At 51.5% G+C, this 14,360-nt stretch overlaps 1 protein-coding gene across 3 annotated transcripts in view; it reads right to left on the reverse strand.

Moving 5' to 3' along the window:
• Positions 1 to 3,351: 3,351 nt before the first annotated feature.
• The window catches only part of Usp2 (ubiquitin specific peptidase 2), a 28,558-nt gene continuing 17,549 nt past the window's right edge, over positions 3,352 to 14,360 (reverse strand). For 2 of the 3 annotated variants that reach the window (XM_028783707.1, XM_028783708.1), the window contains exons 3-13: positions 9,744 to 9,794; positions 8,787 to 8,910; positions 7,839 to 7,950; positions 7,634 to 7,744; positions 7,099 to 7,163; positions 6,810 to 6,913; positions 6,644 to 6,724; positions 6,460 to 6,538; positions 6,166 to 6,273; positions 5,704 to 5,824; positions 3,352 to 5,163 (exon numbers count right to left, since the gene is read on the reverse strand). In XM_028783707.1, the coding sequence (XP_028639540.1) occupies positions 5,076 to 5,163; positions 5,704 to 5,824; positions 6,166 to 6,273; positions 6,460 to 6,538; positions 6,644 to 6,724; positions 6,810 to 6,913; positions 7,099 to 7,163; positions 7,634 to 7,744; positions 7,839 to 7,950; positions 8,787 to 8,910; positions 9,744 to 9,794 (1,044 nt within the window). In that variant the 3' untranslated portion in view covers positions 3,352 to 5,075. Of the gene's footprint in view, positions 5,164 to 5,703; positions 5,825 to 6,165; positions 6,274 to 6,459; positions 6,539 to 6,643; positions 6,725 to 6,809; positions 6,914 to 7,098; positions 7,164 to 7,633; positions 7,745 to 7,838; positions 7,951 to 8,786; positions 8,911 to 9,743; positions 9,795 to 13,488; positions 13,905 to 14,360 lie in introns of those variants that run through there. The other variant, XM_028783709.1, reaches the window with a different exon arrangement.

The raw sequence follows: 14,360 nt of genomic DNA on the forward strand, positions 1-14,360 counted from the left end.
AGAGGAGAGAGAGAGAGAGAGAGAGAGAGAGAGAGAACTAGAACCTGTGGACTAGAACCTGTGGACTGCCCTGCCCTGCACTGGTCTGTGGTTCTGCCCTGCACTAGTCTGTGGTGATTGGTGATTTGGGGTGCTGAACCCCTGGCGTGTGATTGTTTGCTGGAGACTGCAGGTCTGGAGCCTGACTCTGATGAATCAGGCTGATGGAGCTAGTCACTCGCATCTTAGTAGCACAGGACTTAGCAGGAATGGTTTCAAAGTGGGGCTCGCAGGCTCCTTAGCCTCTCCACCCCCAACTCAGATTGAATTTACTACGACCATGACTTGGTGGAGTATAGGACAGCACAGTGGAAGCCCTCTGGGTACAGGGGCCATCACTTGTCTAGAGGACCCTGAGTCCTCAGGAATGAGCCATGTCTCGAGTTACCGTGTCTTCAAATTCACCTGCGTTGGGTTCAGTGAAGTCCCACTTCCCTAAGGTAGGAGTCTCCTGGCAGCCAGGGGACTTGAACTTGGCTCTCTGCAGGGACTCAGTGACTTGTTTCTTATTCTACTGGTGTAGACGGGTCAGATAGCCTGGCCATAGTCTGGGGCATCCAAAAACCATCCATGTACCTGTCTGGAGCCTAGGTGGAGGACAGCATTGATACCAGAGGCATGAAGACCACTAGAAAATCCTCTTTAAGTTCCCGAGGGCAAGCCATGTCATCTATCCCAGCGGCCATCACTTCCTCTTTCTGGTAACTTTTTTTTTGAGATATGATCTTTTATTTATGTTTATCTATGACTGTACCATGCCCACGGAGACCAGGAGAGAGTTTCTCCTTCCATCATGTGGGTTCCAGGGATTGAATTTAGGTTGCTAGGCTCGGTGACAAGGGCCTTGAGTTGCTGAGCCAGCTTGCCAACCCAGTTCTAATAAAAGATTGCATTATTCTCTAATAATGCATAATTGGGTAGTAATAATATCCAATAAAAGACGTTATGTGTCTGTGTATATGAGTGGACATGCAGGTGCAAATGTGGAAGTCACAAGTCAACTTCCAGAGACCAGATCTCTCCACCGTGGGGACTGAACTCAAGTGCACGTGTGTGCGGTGCATGCTTTTGCGTGGCCATTGCGCGCCTCTCAGGCCATAAGTTCTTTCTTGTCAGGCATTTGGTCACTGCGTGCCCCGCTTTTTCTCATTTAGAGTTGGTACTGTCATCAATTTCGAGATGAGGACACTGGGCACAGAGAGGTTTGGCGCAATGGTTGCTGGCCACTTCCTCCTGCCCTTTGCAACCGACACAGAGAGTTGTATCCATCAGTGTTGAGGGGTGGGGACCCTTGGAAGTGTCTAGCTCAAACAGACCTAGCAGGACTCAGCTAACTCATGCTGGCTTTGTTGCTGGCCATGTGTGCACGTTACATGGCTATTCGGTTTGCTTCCTAATGGTGAGATCCATCCTGGTCACGGCCTTTGACAGGGCTTGAACCCTCACTGTCAAAACAACAGTAGGGACCAGGCCGTCTCTAAAGGCCCAAGTCTAAACATTCAAAAAATATGAATTGGGCAGAGCATTGATCAATTAAAAGTTAATTCTGAGACTGGAGAGATGCCTAGTACTGTACCAAATCCCCAACACAAGGTCTGTTCCTGCATTATTTATTCTATTTAATATATGTGAGTGCTCTGTATGTATACCTGCATGCCAGTAGAGGGCATCAGATCACTTTAAAGATGGTTGTGAACCACCATGTGGGTGCTGGGAATTGAACTCAGGACCTCTGGAAGAGCAGCCAGTGCTCTTAACTGCTGAGCCGTCTCTCCAGCTCCTGCATTTCTCTGTTACTGCTTTGGTAAGGGAACTTGCCACAAAACCCATGACTTGAATTTCATCCTTGAAAATTGTGGGAGAAGAGAATTGACTCTCGAAAGTTCCATACATGCCACAGTGTGCAGATGCTGTCCTCCTAGAATAAATGTATATATATATAAAAAAAAACCAACAAAACTATAAAAGGGGCCAGGGGACCATGGGTGTGTAAGTCCTAATTCAAATGTGTGTTTGGAGAGCATGAGAATAGAGGGCCCTTTGGTTTGAGGAGGCCTTGGAGGCCTACAGAAGGGGAGGGAGGCTCTCCTTCAAGGTCAACTGGAAAGGCAGTGCCTCCTCTCAGTGAGGGCCTCCAGGAACACCAGCTAAGAACAGGCGCAATAATCCAAGTTGCTAGGAGGCAAAGCAGATCACAAAGAAACGCCTGCAACAGACCTGCTTGTGTTTGGGGTTTGGTGCAGGACTAGGGACTGTTGCCATGGGGATGAGATGGAGCCACAGGCTAAGTAGAGAAAGGAAAGCTGCTAGCAAGGGCAAGGGCTTTGACTTGAGTTTCTAATTCGTTACTGTCTGTTCTCCGGAGAACAGAGTACACAGGGTGGCCTCCACCGCCACTGAAAAGATGAGACACCTTCAACTTGGCAGTGAGCCAGTTTCTATTTAGGAGTGAATATTGTTTATACGTGGCTGGCTGGGAGAAGCCACACAGTTTTGAGATATCTCATCCTCAGACCTTCGATTCCTAGGGTGGTTGGGGAAAGAGTCCCTCAGAGAGAAGTCACAAAGTTTGTTTAAATCTTTCTTCTCATGCTACAAGTGTGGTTTGCTGGGTGGAGCTCCAGCCTAGCATACCAGGGGCCCTGGGTTCAGTCCCAAGTACCAACTAAAATGAGATGGAGGCACTTGGGCCTAAACTGGAATCCCAGCCCCTGCACAAGAAGCTGGAGACTCGGGCTTAGCTCATCCTAGGCCTTAGCCAGCTCGAGGGCCACCTGGACTACATGAGATCCTGTCTAGAATAATAGGTTATCTTTCTTTCCCACTCCCATGAAATTCCCAGGTCAGAAAGCTGTCTTCTTTCATGAGGTGGGCCACCCAGGAGCACAGACAGGCCCCAAGTGACAACAGGTTATCTGTGCCATAACAAAGATGGCCAGATAAGACGTTGCTGTATCAATGCCTACAGCACTATAGCCAGCTAGGCAGAAAAACCCCGATGGTCTGGGCTACCACCAGATGTGTCCATTTCCCCAGGTGTTCAGACTGTGCCCCTGGCAGGTTACTGTGAAAGCAGTTGCTGAGGTCTTTGGAAGTGCCATGTGCCTCGTGTCTAAACATTTTGGCTAAAATAAAACAACACATGGACAAACTCAACCTGCGAATCCACATGTGGAAGAATGGCATCTGACATATTTAAGGAACAAATAGAACTTTAACCAGTGGGTAAGCTTCTAGGATTCGGCACTTTCGGCTATGCTGGGTGCACTTCCTGGATTCAAGACCCTCCCAAATCAAGAGCATCACACCAGCTTCTTTCTCAAAGCTAGTATTTATTCTGTACAAGGCTCCACTGTACACTGGACATTCGACTCTTGCTTACATAGTAAACAAGTGTACACCAGCCCTTGGGCTCACGTTCACAGGTCTTCCCTAGAAAAGGGTATCAGGCCAGGTAAACTCAGGGTGTCTTTTCTCGGGTGCCTTGTCCTGGGACACTCAAGCACTCCAGGTTCTGAGGACATAAGCCAGGTGCACCTGCAGGGTGTGCAAAATGCCTTAGTGCTGGATAGCTTGGTTCTTGGGACAGCATGGAGTTTTTTGACAATGTCAGGGCGAAATCAAGCCCACGGCAAAGAATCATACAAGACATCCCCAGACATCCAGGCTCACGCTCCCAGGGCAGGACCAAAGACTTGTACCAAGAAGGGGTAAGGGGTAGTGTGGGTGTCCCTGAGAAGCTCAGTCCAGAGGGCCTTTGTCTAAGAGACTCTGAGAAAGGGACTGGTGGCAGGAAACTTGGAGGACAAGGGCATCAAGAAGAGAATAAATTAAAGGGGGGGCTTGAGGAACAAGGGGCCTGTGCTGTCCTTCAAATAGCTGGGGAGTAGACCAGGGGTGGGTGAGAGGGTGGTGGGAAGAGCTTCATACACTATCTTAAGAAACACCATTTACCCACTTCCTCTTAACCACTGCAGTGCACAAGCCAGGGGCTAAGGGCAGGACCCCATGTCCCCAAGTGGCTTTCAACATGGCACGGGATAAAGGGAAGCAGCTGAGGGATATCTCAGGAAGGGGAGGTGATCCCCTGGTCCCCAAATGCTATAAGGCACAATTCTTGGAGGCAACTAGATTCCATCCAAAATATTAAAGGAAAAAAAAACAACTTCAAAACAGAAAACTTTAGATCCCAGGTCTACTGTGGCTATGCTTGGGCCTGGCCAATACTCACCTAGCACCACAGGGGGCTAGCATTAGGAAAGTTGTATTTGACGAAAGAAAAAAAAAACGAAACAAAAACAAAACAGAAATCCTAACAACAAAAAACAAAAACAGGGAGCCAGCCCAACGTCCCAGCTGTGAAGAGAGGTGTGAAGGACCGCATCTCCAGTCGGAACGTGTTCGTTACAGTTAAATTTTAAAAAACAGAAAAAAAAAATTGGGTTTTTGAAAACCCAAACCAGCTTTTTTCAAAGATGTCACCCTCATCTGTACCCCTGGACTTAGCAGCGTTAGGAGGGCTCTTGGCTCACGGGTGTTTCCTCTCCGGACTGGCGAGCAGGCCCAGGCAGGGCAGCATCCGAGCCGGCTCCGCCCGAGCTCCATCCAGCAGCGATGCTCCCAGCAGGCTCCAGATGGCGCTGTCCTCCCAGAAGGTGTGGCCCTGGGGCAGCAGGTGGACTGATCCTCTCCCCACAGACCGCTGTTGTTTTTATTACACACAGGAAAAAATACCACAAGCTTAAAAAACGCAAACGAGAAGCCGAGGCGCTGAGGGACACCGCTGACTCTGTCTCTGCATCAGTCCGTCTTTCCCGACAGGCCGTGGCTCAGGGGCACCTGGCTCCGCACTCCAGACCCTGACCAGGCTGTATCAACTTCTGCTCGGCAGCTTTATTTTACTTTATTTTTCTCTCACTTGTCAGGATTTTGTTGGTTTTTTTTTTTTGTGGTGTTTTTTTTTCTGAATTTTTAAAAAAAAAACTTAGGACGTGGGGCCACCACAGGGAAGAGGGAAGGGTTGTAGCTCCTCAATGCTACATACGGGAGGGCGGACTGGCCAGTTCATAGAAGAGCAAATAGGCGTCGCTGGTGCGCACTTGGCTGGAGGACATGGGTGTGACACTGTGGAAAAGATCAGGAGCAGTCAGAGCCTGTCAAGGAAGGCCACGGGGGACACAGCAGCGTGGCCGAGCTTGAGGAAATGACTCTAACTTCTCTATGCCAAGTTAACCTCTGCCTCTGTCCTTTGAGAGCTCTGTGTTAAGATTCTTACTATTTTTAAATATGCATACGTGCTGTGGGTGTCAATGGTGGCCCACGACAATGAACCCCTGGTCTCTGCAACAGCAGCGGGAGCCCTTAACCGCGGAGCAATTTCTTCAGTGCCAACCCATTTTTTGAGACAGGGTCTCCCGTAACCAAGGCTGACTTCGAACTTGCTAAGTGGCTGAGGATGACCTTGTAATCCTGACCCTCTGGCCTTCACCTCTCAGGCATTTGATTACAGTGTGTGCCACCATACCTATTTCTGACAGTCCCAGAAAGAGCAGCACACACATGTGTATGATGGGGCTCTTGGCCCCGGCTTTCTGTCCATTCAAAATGGAAGCCCACATGAGGCGCTCTGTGGTCCGGGAGCCCTGCCGGGATCCCATCTCTCACCTGGAGTCATTGAAAGTGTGCCATTCGCCCGTGACCGGACTTCGGCAGTAGGCTGTATAGTGGCCTCCCATAGTGGTTCCGGAGTGATTGGACACAGCGTACAGGTTGTAAACAGCATGATCTGAGGGGGCAGCACAGGTGTTAACATTCCTACTCCAACGTCCCCTCCCTTCCTCCCTTTTATTTCCCAATCTTCCCCCGCTTAAAATCATAGCTTCTACTTTTTAAGAAAAAAAAAAAAAGAAAAATTGATTTCCTCAGTGCACACATGCATGTGTGTGTGCGCGTGCGTGCGTGCGTGCAGGTGAGAGGGGCATCTTGACAGAGTCAATTCGATCCTTCTGTGTGGTCATCAGCACTTTACCCATGCATGTCCTGATCTTGTGACCTTTTCCTAACTCTCTAGCTTCCTGGCCCCTTGCCTCCCGTCTTCCTTCTTCCCTCCTGCTCGAGTATACTCACTGGTGTTTTCTGAAGCGAATTCTCTCAAGTCCAGGTCTCTTAGTGGGAAATTCACAAATGTTGTGAGCTTGCTGGTTCGTATCCTGGATTCTGAGAACCGCTTCAGGTCTGTGATTGCTCCGAGTCAAGGAGAGGAAGCAGGAAGAGAGTCCTTGGAAAAGTAGCTCGTCTCAGGAAGCAGGGCCACAAACAAACAAGCCTACAGAGGTTTTTCTTTAGGCTGCCCCCCCCTTTTGGTCCCTTGTCATCAGTCACCCCAAAAACTCAGTTCCCCACCCTGGGGGTTAAGGATACGGAGCACCAAGATCTTTGGGAACCTCTGGACGGAGAACTTCTTTATACATCGTTTTCTGGCTCGGCAGCGGCAGCATGTCTAAAAGACAAGACAAAAGGTGCTAGAAAGAGCTTAAGGCCTGAGGCAGTGAGACTTGGTGGCCCTTCCCCAGCCAGGCTGTGCTGTCACCGAGGAGTGACTTACAGGCTTCTCATCCCCATCCAATATATCCTCTTTGGTGAAGAGCCGCATACAGTCCATTAACATCACCTCAGGATAACCTCTCTGCAAAGAGAATGTCCAGGTCAATGGTCACCGCCTCGCCCAGCCCTGAGAGCGACGCTGACGCTGGGCCCACAGCTAAGCATACCTTCGCAATGGGCAACGAGAGGTCCCAGAAGGGATCGAAGACGGTTGAGCAGTAGCCACAGTCGGTGCATGTCAGGGAACTCTTTAGCTGCCCAACGAAGAGATCTGGGGAGAGAAAGCCAGGCTACGCTCAACATGCCGAATGCTTGTCTTCCTTTCCCCACCCACTCTTGCCTACATTTTGTGAGCCACAGGCAGAAGCAGGGCCCCCTGGGAAAAAGGATCCCCATGACTTCTTGAGTAAAAGTGGGTAACAACAGAAGCAAATATTTTCTTGTCCATATACTTACCCCCAATCCGACTGTCTTCCCTTTCTAGATACTTCCTCCACATCTGTCGCCCCTTTTCTTCATCACTGGGAACCACAGAAAGGAGGAGAGCTAGGTTACCATCCATATAGATCATATATTTACATGTGTTACTGTTTGTGGTGCTGGGCCTGGAATCCCTGGCCTCACTCCTGTTCACACAGCCCTCCCGGAGCTGTACCCTTGAGCCAGGATTAACCCAGGCTGGTCTCAAATTCATAATCCTTCCTACCTCAGCTTTTTGAATTCTAGGATTACAGGTATATACTACCAAGCCTCGCTTCAACCTTTTAATCTTCAAAAGCCATCTTAGAGTTTGTAACTTAGTGGGAGAATGCTTACCCACTGCATACAAGGGCCTAGGTACATGGACACATGCACAATACCGAAATAAAGAGTCTCAGCTTAAAAACCACAAAGCAGATCTGATTCTCCCCAAATCATTACTCTTATAGAAGTAGGTACAAATGTCAAGTTCACAAAGATTTCGCTTGAGGCAGGGCCTCCTCTTACTTACGGGAGATGATCAAGGTTCTCAGGGCTGGCTTTAGGCCTTGCTGCCACCCGGTTCACTTCATTGTGGAGACCGTCCAGAAGGAAACGAAGGAATTCCTGAGCATCCTGCTGACTGAACCCAGACAGAGTGAGCGGGTGAGCAGCATCCACCTGACCCTGCGTGTGCTACCAGCCACCTCGGGAGGACATGCATGCCAGGGCCTTACTTGTAGCCAACGAAACGTGGTGCATATCTCTGGATCTGGGTCTTGAACTCAGATGGGCTCACCACATCATTGGGGGATGATGTCCATATGGTCTGGATTAGTTTTGCAAACTCTGTGAGGAGCCATTAAAGAGGGTAGAAGACAGGTGAGATGATTTATTCATTTCAAGATAGGGTTCATCTGTGTAGCCCTGGCTGTCCTGTAACTAACTCTGTATACCAGGCTGGCCTGGCATTCAGAGATCCACCTGCCTCTGCCTCCCAAGTCTTGGGATTAAAGGTATGTATCACAACTACCTGGCTGACATATTTTCTTTTTAAAAAGTTCTTTTATTTTAAATTGTATATATGTGCGTGTGTGTGTATGTGTGTATGTGTGTCTGCGTGTGTGTATGTGCGTGTATGTGTGTGTGTATAGGTATATGTGCATGCTTGAGTGCCCAAGGAGGCCATAGGAGGGAGCTAGGTCTGGAAACCAAATTCTGGTCCTCTGTAAGCACAGTAAACAATTTTGTAGTGCACGCCTGTGATCCCAAGTTAAGGTAGGAAGATCAGGAATTCAAGGCCAGCTTAGGCTACCTGAGACTCTGTTTCAAAAACAACAAACCAAAACCAAAAACCAAAACCGAGACAACCAACCAAGCCAAGCATCCCACCCAAGCAACCAACCAGTGAACAAATAAGATGGAGCACTGAAACTGGAGGCAGACATGATGGTGTTGATCCCAACACCCAGGAGGCCAAAGCGGGAGAATCACACAAATGGCTCCAACCAGGGTTACACAGGAAGGCTGTGTTTCAACAACAGATTCGGAAACTTGAGCCCCAACCAAGAACAGGCAAAGAAAGAAAACTAGAGAGGCAGGGGTGTATCCATAACACATCAGTCCAGCTCGGTGGACCATAAGAGCTGAGAAAGGGAGTGGGGCCACGCCCACATGGTCCTCACCTTCCATGAGGGCCGTGTGTGCACTGCTGGTGTGGCCAAGGTCCCGCATGTACAGCCTCTGGAGGCAGTAATCTCTCAACTCTCGGGTGTTGCTCAGGCACTGGAGAATTGAGTTCATGAAGCACTAGGAAAGATCACCTGGCAGTTAGTGGACGTGAACAGTTCTGGGTTTTTCATAAGCCATGTATTCCCAGCCAATGGCAGTACTGGGATGTGGTAGCAACTTGAAGAGAGAGGGCCCAGTGGGAGGCCTTCAGGTATTGGGGGCTTGCCCTGAAGAGGCCTGAAGGACCTCACTCTCTTCCTCTCTCTCTCTCTCTCTCTCTCTCTCTCTCTCTCTTGTATTCTGGCCACAAAGTGAATGGTTTTGCTTTGCTATACAAGTGCTGTCTGCCTTGTCACAAGCCCGAAGCAACAGAGCTCGTAAGCAAACCATATCAAACCTTTTTCAAGTTGATTTCTCTCATGCATCTATCGTAGGAGAAAGCTGACTAACAACACTGTGATGGGGTAGAGACCCTTACCCAGCACCTCCAGTACCTGCAACTAAAGGTTCTCTGTCTCTTCTACCCAAGTTCCTCCTTCCCGAGTGAAGGCGGGGCTGAGTGAGGCACGGCCCCAGCATGGGGGAGGCCATGTAATTGGCTACTTCCTACTGAGGTGTAGGAAGGGGCGTGGGCACACCGGTTCGCAGTGGGTGGGAACTGATGGGAACTAGGAGGAAGGTCCAGGACAGCAGCAAGCTCCCAGTGACAAGGACAACTTCCTTTTAGCAGTGCTTCCTGCTGGGGGCAGGTGAGACAGAGCCCTGTAATTCACTGAAACACCAGCCAGGAAGGGCAGGTGTGGGCTGCCCTTTAGTATAGAATAGGAAGCTAGCTGGAGGCAGGAGAGGACTCTGTAAGGTTATCCCGGTCAGGGGAGGAGGGGAGGGCTTCAGGAAAGAGGTGAACTTACCGTGTTCCCAAGGTTTCGAAGACCAGCCAGACCCTGGGCACTCTTTGAATTCTGTAAGCAAAGAACATATCACATGAGGGTGAGGTGCTGCCCTGGGCCTGTAAGCCCTCACCCAACACTTCACCACCAGACTCTTCTCAGCCTCGGTCTGGGCCTTGGAGAAAAGCGCATAGACGAATACCTATTTTCAACACACAAACTTTTCTTCGGGGGTTTTGCTTTTTTATGTATTTCCCCATCTTTTTGTTGTTTTGAGACAGGATCTCACTAGGTAGCCTAGCGAACGTGTGGCAATCCTCCTGCCTCTGCCTCCCGAGTGTAGGGATGACAGGTATGAGCTACGACACCAGCTTCTCTATCTTTATTTTCTGCTACAGTGGAGACTGAAGATTAGAACTAGAGGCTAGGGATTCATAATTTCAGGAATATACTCAATTCCTTGTTGAAAGAAATTGAAAAGTCCTGGTCAGGTATGGTGACCAAAGCCTGCAATCCCAGCTCCTGGGAAGCAGAGGCAGGAGAATTAGGAGTTCAAGGTCAGCCTCAGCTACATACACAGTGAACCCAAAGGCTAGCCTGAGCTATATGAAACAACAACAAGAGGTTACAAAGCTCAAATCCAGGTACTATTTCAAATGACCTATATTTACACTAAGTGTTCAATAATATATAGAGGAACCATCATAATTGGCACTTTAAGAAGTTTAGATGACAAACGACTCTAAGTGAGTTTCGATCTTCAGCTAGGGAAAAGTCAAGCCGCCTGCCATTCTGAAGTGCCAGAGACAGGTGGAATTCCTTCCAGCTGAACTCAGCTTCTAAGGGCTGAGCTCAGGCGGGAGGATCCTCCCTGCCCGTCTCAGGTTTCAACATCCCGACTGGCCACGGGCACCCAGCTCAGGAAGCACCTGGCTGAAGGTGCCACTCTTGTCTCCACTGTGGAGGCTGGTGAGGGGGTTGGAGAGAGAACAGGTGTGAGATTGCAGGCTGTCAGTGTTATTTGTCAAGGTCTCTTAGCTAATCCTGGGCACACCTCCTGGAAATGAGAAAACCTTCAGGCTCAAAGGGTTAAACAGTGGTTGAGTTTGTGGATGAGTCTGCCACCCCCCTCTTGGGAAAGGGGGCCTCAGAGCAGGCAACTCTGGAGCAACACTGGCTGCGTGGGGCCGGCTCAACCCCGATCAGAACAGGAGCCTGAAATAACTCAGCTAAAATTACTCATGCCGTGTGCTGACAGCCTATGAGGTTGTCAGCGGCTCAAAGCCCAGGAGACTGTCAGCTCGAAGGGAGGTGGGGAGAAGCAGGCCGAGGGAGGGCTTTTCTCAAGAAGTGCCAGGCCCCTCCCACGAGTAAGAGGATCCCTCCCTTGGTCAGTTGTCAGGTCGGACTCTAGCAGGTAGAAAAAGCATACTCAGAAGAGACAAGCTTTAAACCTTCAGCAGGAGGGAAAGCCCGCTGGCAGTATATAGGGTGTAGCACCCTCCATTGCCCGGGCCTGCAGTGCTAACCTTATGTGGCCCCCCAAAGAAACCGTGAGTCCCACCACTGGGTGTCGTAGTTCAGCAATAGAAGGCTTGACTAGCATTTGTAAGGTCTTGATTTGACCCCTGGCAATGGCAAAAATGTGAATTCTACCTTGCTGATACCAGTGGTAGGCCCTCTACATGGGCTACCACAGAGACAGTCCCTGGGGACAAAGATCTTACCAGAGCTTTGGATGAAGGGGTAAAAGTCTCCCTCCCCTCCCTCCCCCCAAGCCCAGCAAGAAAGCACCACAGCAATCTTCCTGTGGCCCGCTTGAAGGCACCCACTGAGGTGTGCCCACACGTGCTGCCCACTCACACCTCGTTTCGGTATCTCTTCACTAATCCTTACCCCCTGTGCCCGAGACGACATCGGTCTAAACAGGCTGTAGAGACAGAAAGCATTCTACCACCGGTGAGCATGTCCACATCCACCAAGGCGGGCTTTCAGCTCAGGTACTTATCATCCCAGCACTAGTGAAGGAGGGTGGGGAGAGGGAGGGAGTCACCAGTCCACAGAGGCACTCCGCTTCCAGGGATGGAAGGTGGGAAGTGCATTCATCCTTCATGGTTAGTATTCTAGTTCCAATGCTTCTATTGGCTTGGGGGTAGAAAGATAGGAGAGGTTTCCCCCAAATCATTAGGACCCTCTGTGTGTGTGTGTGTGTGTGTGTGTGAGAGAGAGAGAGAAGTCATGATCTTATCTAAAATTTCCTCAGCTCCAAAACACTTGGTAATTTCTTCTTTCCTTTCTTAGACATGGGGTCTCACCACACACCCCTTGGCTAGCCTGAAAGTCACTATGTAGTCTGGATGCCTCTGCCTCCCAAGGGATGAGATCTTAGGCTTTCACCACCATCCCTGACCAACTTACTGCTCTATGTAGGAGGTGGGGGGTTGCAGGGCTTGGGGGTGGGAGTGGATGGGGGAGTGGGGGGAGCCAGGTTGCTCTAGGCCAGGCCAGATATTCTTCAGCCATGAATAGGAAATCAGGAGCTCTGGGGAAAGTCAGCACTTCCCATTCCAGAGAAGAACAAAATGTCCCAGGAGTGACCTTTCTCACAGGGCAAACAATCCTACCTCTGGGCTGGCAGGGAAAGGGAGGCTAGGGCTGAAAAGGTGGGACAGAAACCCTGCACAGCAAGGCAAGGATCCCAGCTGTTGGGCTGGGGACTCGTGTGCAGAGGTGAGAAAGTTTGGCCCTGGCGCTCGCTGCCTTACACCCAGCCATCAGCAAACCTAGCTTTGACTCAGTAGCAAGCACTGTTCTAGAGAGCAGATGCCACCTCCATAGTAAACAGCACTCCTCTGCCAGGGCAGGAGCGGGGGCTCAAACAGCCTGTCACTGGATAATGCAGGATGGCATCTGGGCATCAGCCTGTGAGAAAGGTGGACTGAGATTGTGACTTCACACTGGAGACCCCAGCTGAGGGGCGCTCTTGCTTTATCTGCATGGTGAGGGTCAGCCATGTGTCCTGGCGGCAAGCAAGGAGCCCGGTGTAGCCCTGGCACGGGGCAGGGCACGCACTGCCAACACGGGAGCTGGTGCCTGTTACATAAGACCTGTCAAGCTCAGGCCCCTTCTCTTTCCCAAAGGGACAGTGCCCAGCCTTAGCTCCAGAATTACTCAGGGAGCTGCTTCAATCAGGGAAATCAACTGCCCACTCTACATAACTGAAGAGGGCCAGGAAGAGAAGGACTCATTCTCTCACCTGTCTACAACCTCTGCCCTTCACAGGGTCAAAGCACCCTGGCAACTGACCCCTGGGAGACAGCCCAATTGGGAACAGAGAAAGGGAGGTACCCTTTGATCCACCTTCCTTGTTGGGAGTTTGGTCTTGGAAGAGTCACCCCCGAGTCCAGCGTGTTGCCTGTTCCCTCTAGTCACACACCAGCCCTAGTCAAGGTTACTCTAGCCTGCACCTGTCTTGATATAGGTGACTGGGATTAAGAGGCCAAGAGCCACCAGGTGCCCGTATCACCCAGGGAAGGGGGTGAGGGACCTTAGGGGCTTGGATATCAACAGGGGAGGGGTCTGCAGGAAGCCTGCTATCTCTAGGGAAGGGGGCATCCCTTGCCAGGAGACCCTTGGAAAAGAGAGGAAAAAGCTGGCAAGGAACATCCCGGGGATTCAGAGACTTGTGGTAGACTGGGGTTGATCCCGGGAGCAAGCAGGACCCCAGACCTTCAGCGTGGGAGGTCCTACAACAGGGCCCGCGTACCTTGGCTTTGTTGAGCAGAAGCCCCACGAAGGTGGAGAGCAGCAGGGACGGGGACAGAGGGGAGCGCGGTCGCAGCTCCTTGGCGAGAGCGGGAAAGGGGGCGGCGGGGGGCTCTTCGGGCAGGGTCACGGTGTAGGAGGTACGCATGCTGCGGAGCGGGTGGTGGGCTATGCCCCAAACCCAACGCGGCTGGCCAAGGGGTTACGGGGAGTCCCCGTGCCTTGCTACAACCCGGACACCGAAGCTGGAGGAGATCCCGCAGGACCCCGTCGGCGACGTGGGGCAGTAACCGCTACTGCGGGGCCCAAGCGCGCGCTCCTCCGCCTCAACCTCTCCACCGCGCGCAGCCAACCGACCGGGCCCGGCGCTCGCGCTCCGGCGGACTGGCTGACCCGCCGAGCTTCCAGCTTGGCGACGTCAGCGCCGGGGGCGGGGCGGGGCCGGACCGGGACCACGCCCCGCCCCGCCTTCGCCCCGCCCCGGGAGCCGGCACGCGGACGCCGGCGAGGTCGCAGGGCCCGCCCAAAGCCGATGACCCTGGGGCCACAGAGACTCGGGAACCCTAACTGGGGCAAAGCGAGGACACGCTGTCACTGGCGGGCCCGGGGGGGTTGGACTCCACAATCAATCTTTGGGGTCCTTGGGAGACGCTCACCTTAAGATCAAGTGTCCAGTCAGCCTGGAGAGCCTCCGCCCGGGCAGCAGGCAATTGTAGACTTGGGGTGGTGGACCCTTTTGAGACCCTAGGGACAGCTAATTAATTTTTTCAGGGCAAAATGCACAGGCACACACACTTTAGTCTAGCATGCGGGGGACCCCTGTCTTCGTGACGGCCAGCATTCTCACGGTCTGCAGGGGTCGTGGAGCCCTGG

This window comes from Grammomys surdaster, unplaced genomic scaffold (assembly GCF_004785775.1).
Source record: "Grammomys surdaster isolate TR1022 unplaced genomic scaffold, NIH_TR_1.0 1164, whole genome shotgun sequence".
Classification (NCBI taxonomy): Eukaryota; Metazoa; Chordata; class Mammalia; order Rodentia; family Muridae; genus Grammomys; species Grammomys surdaster.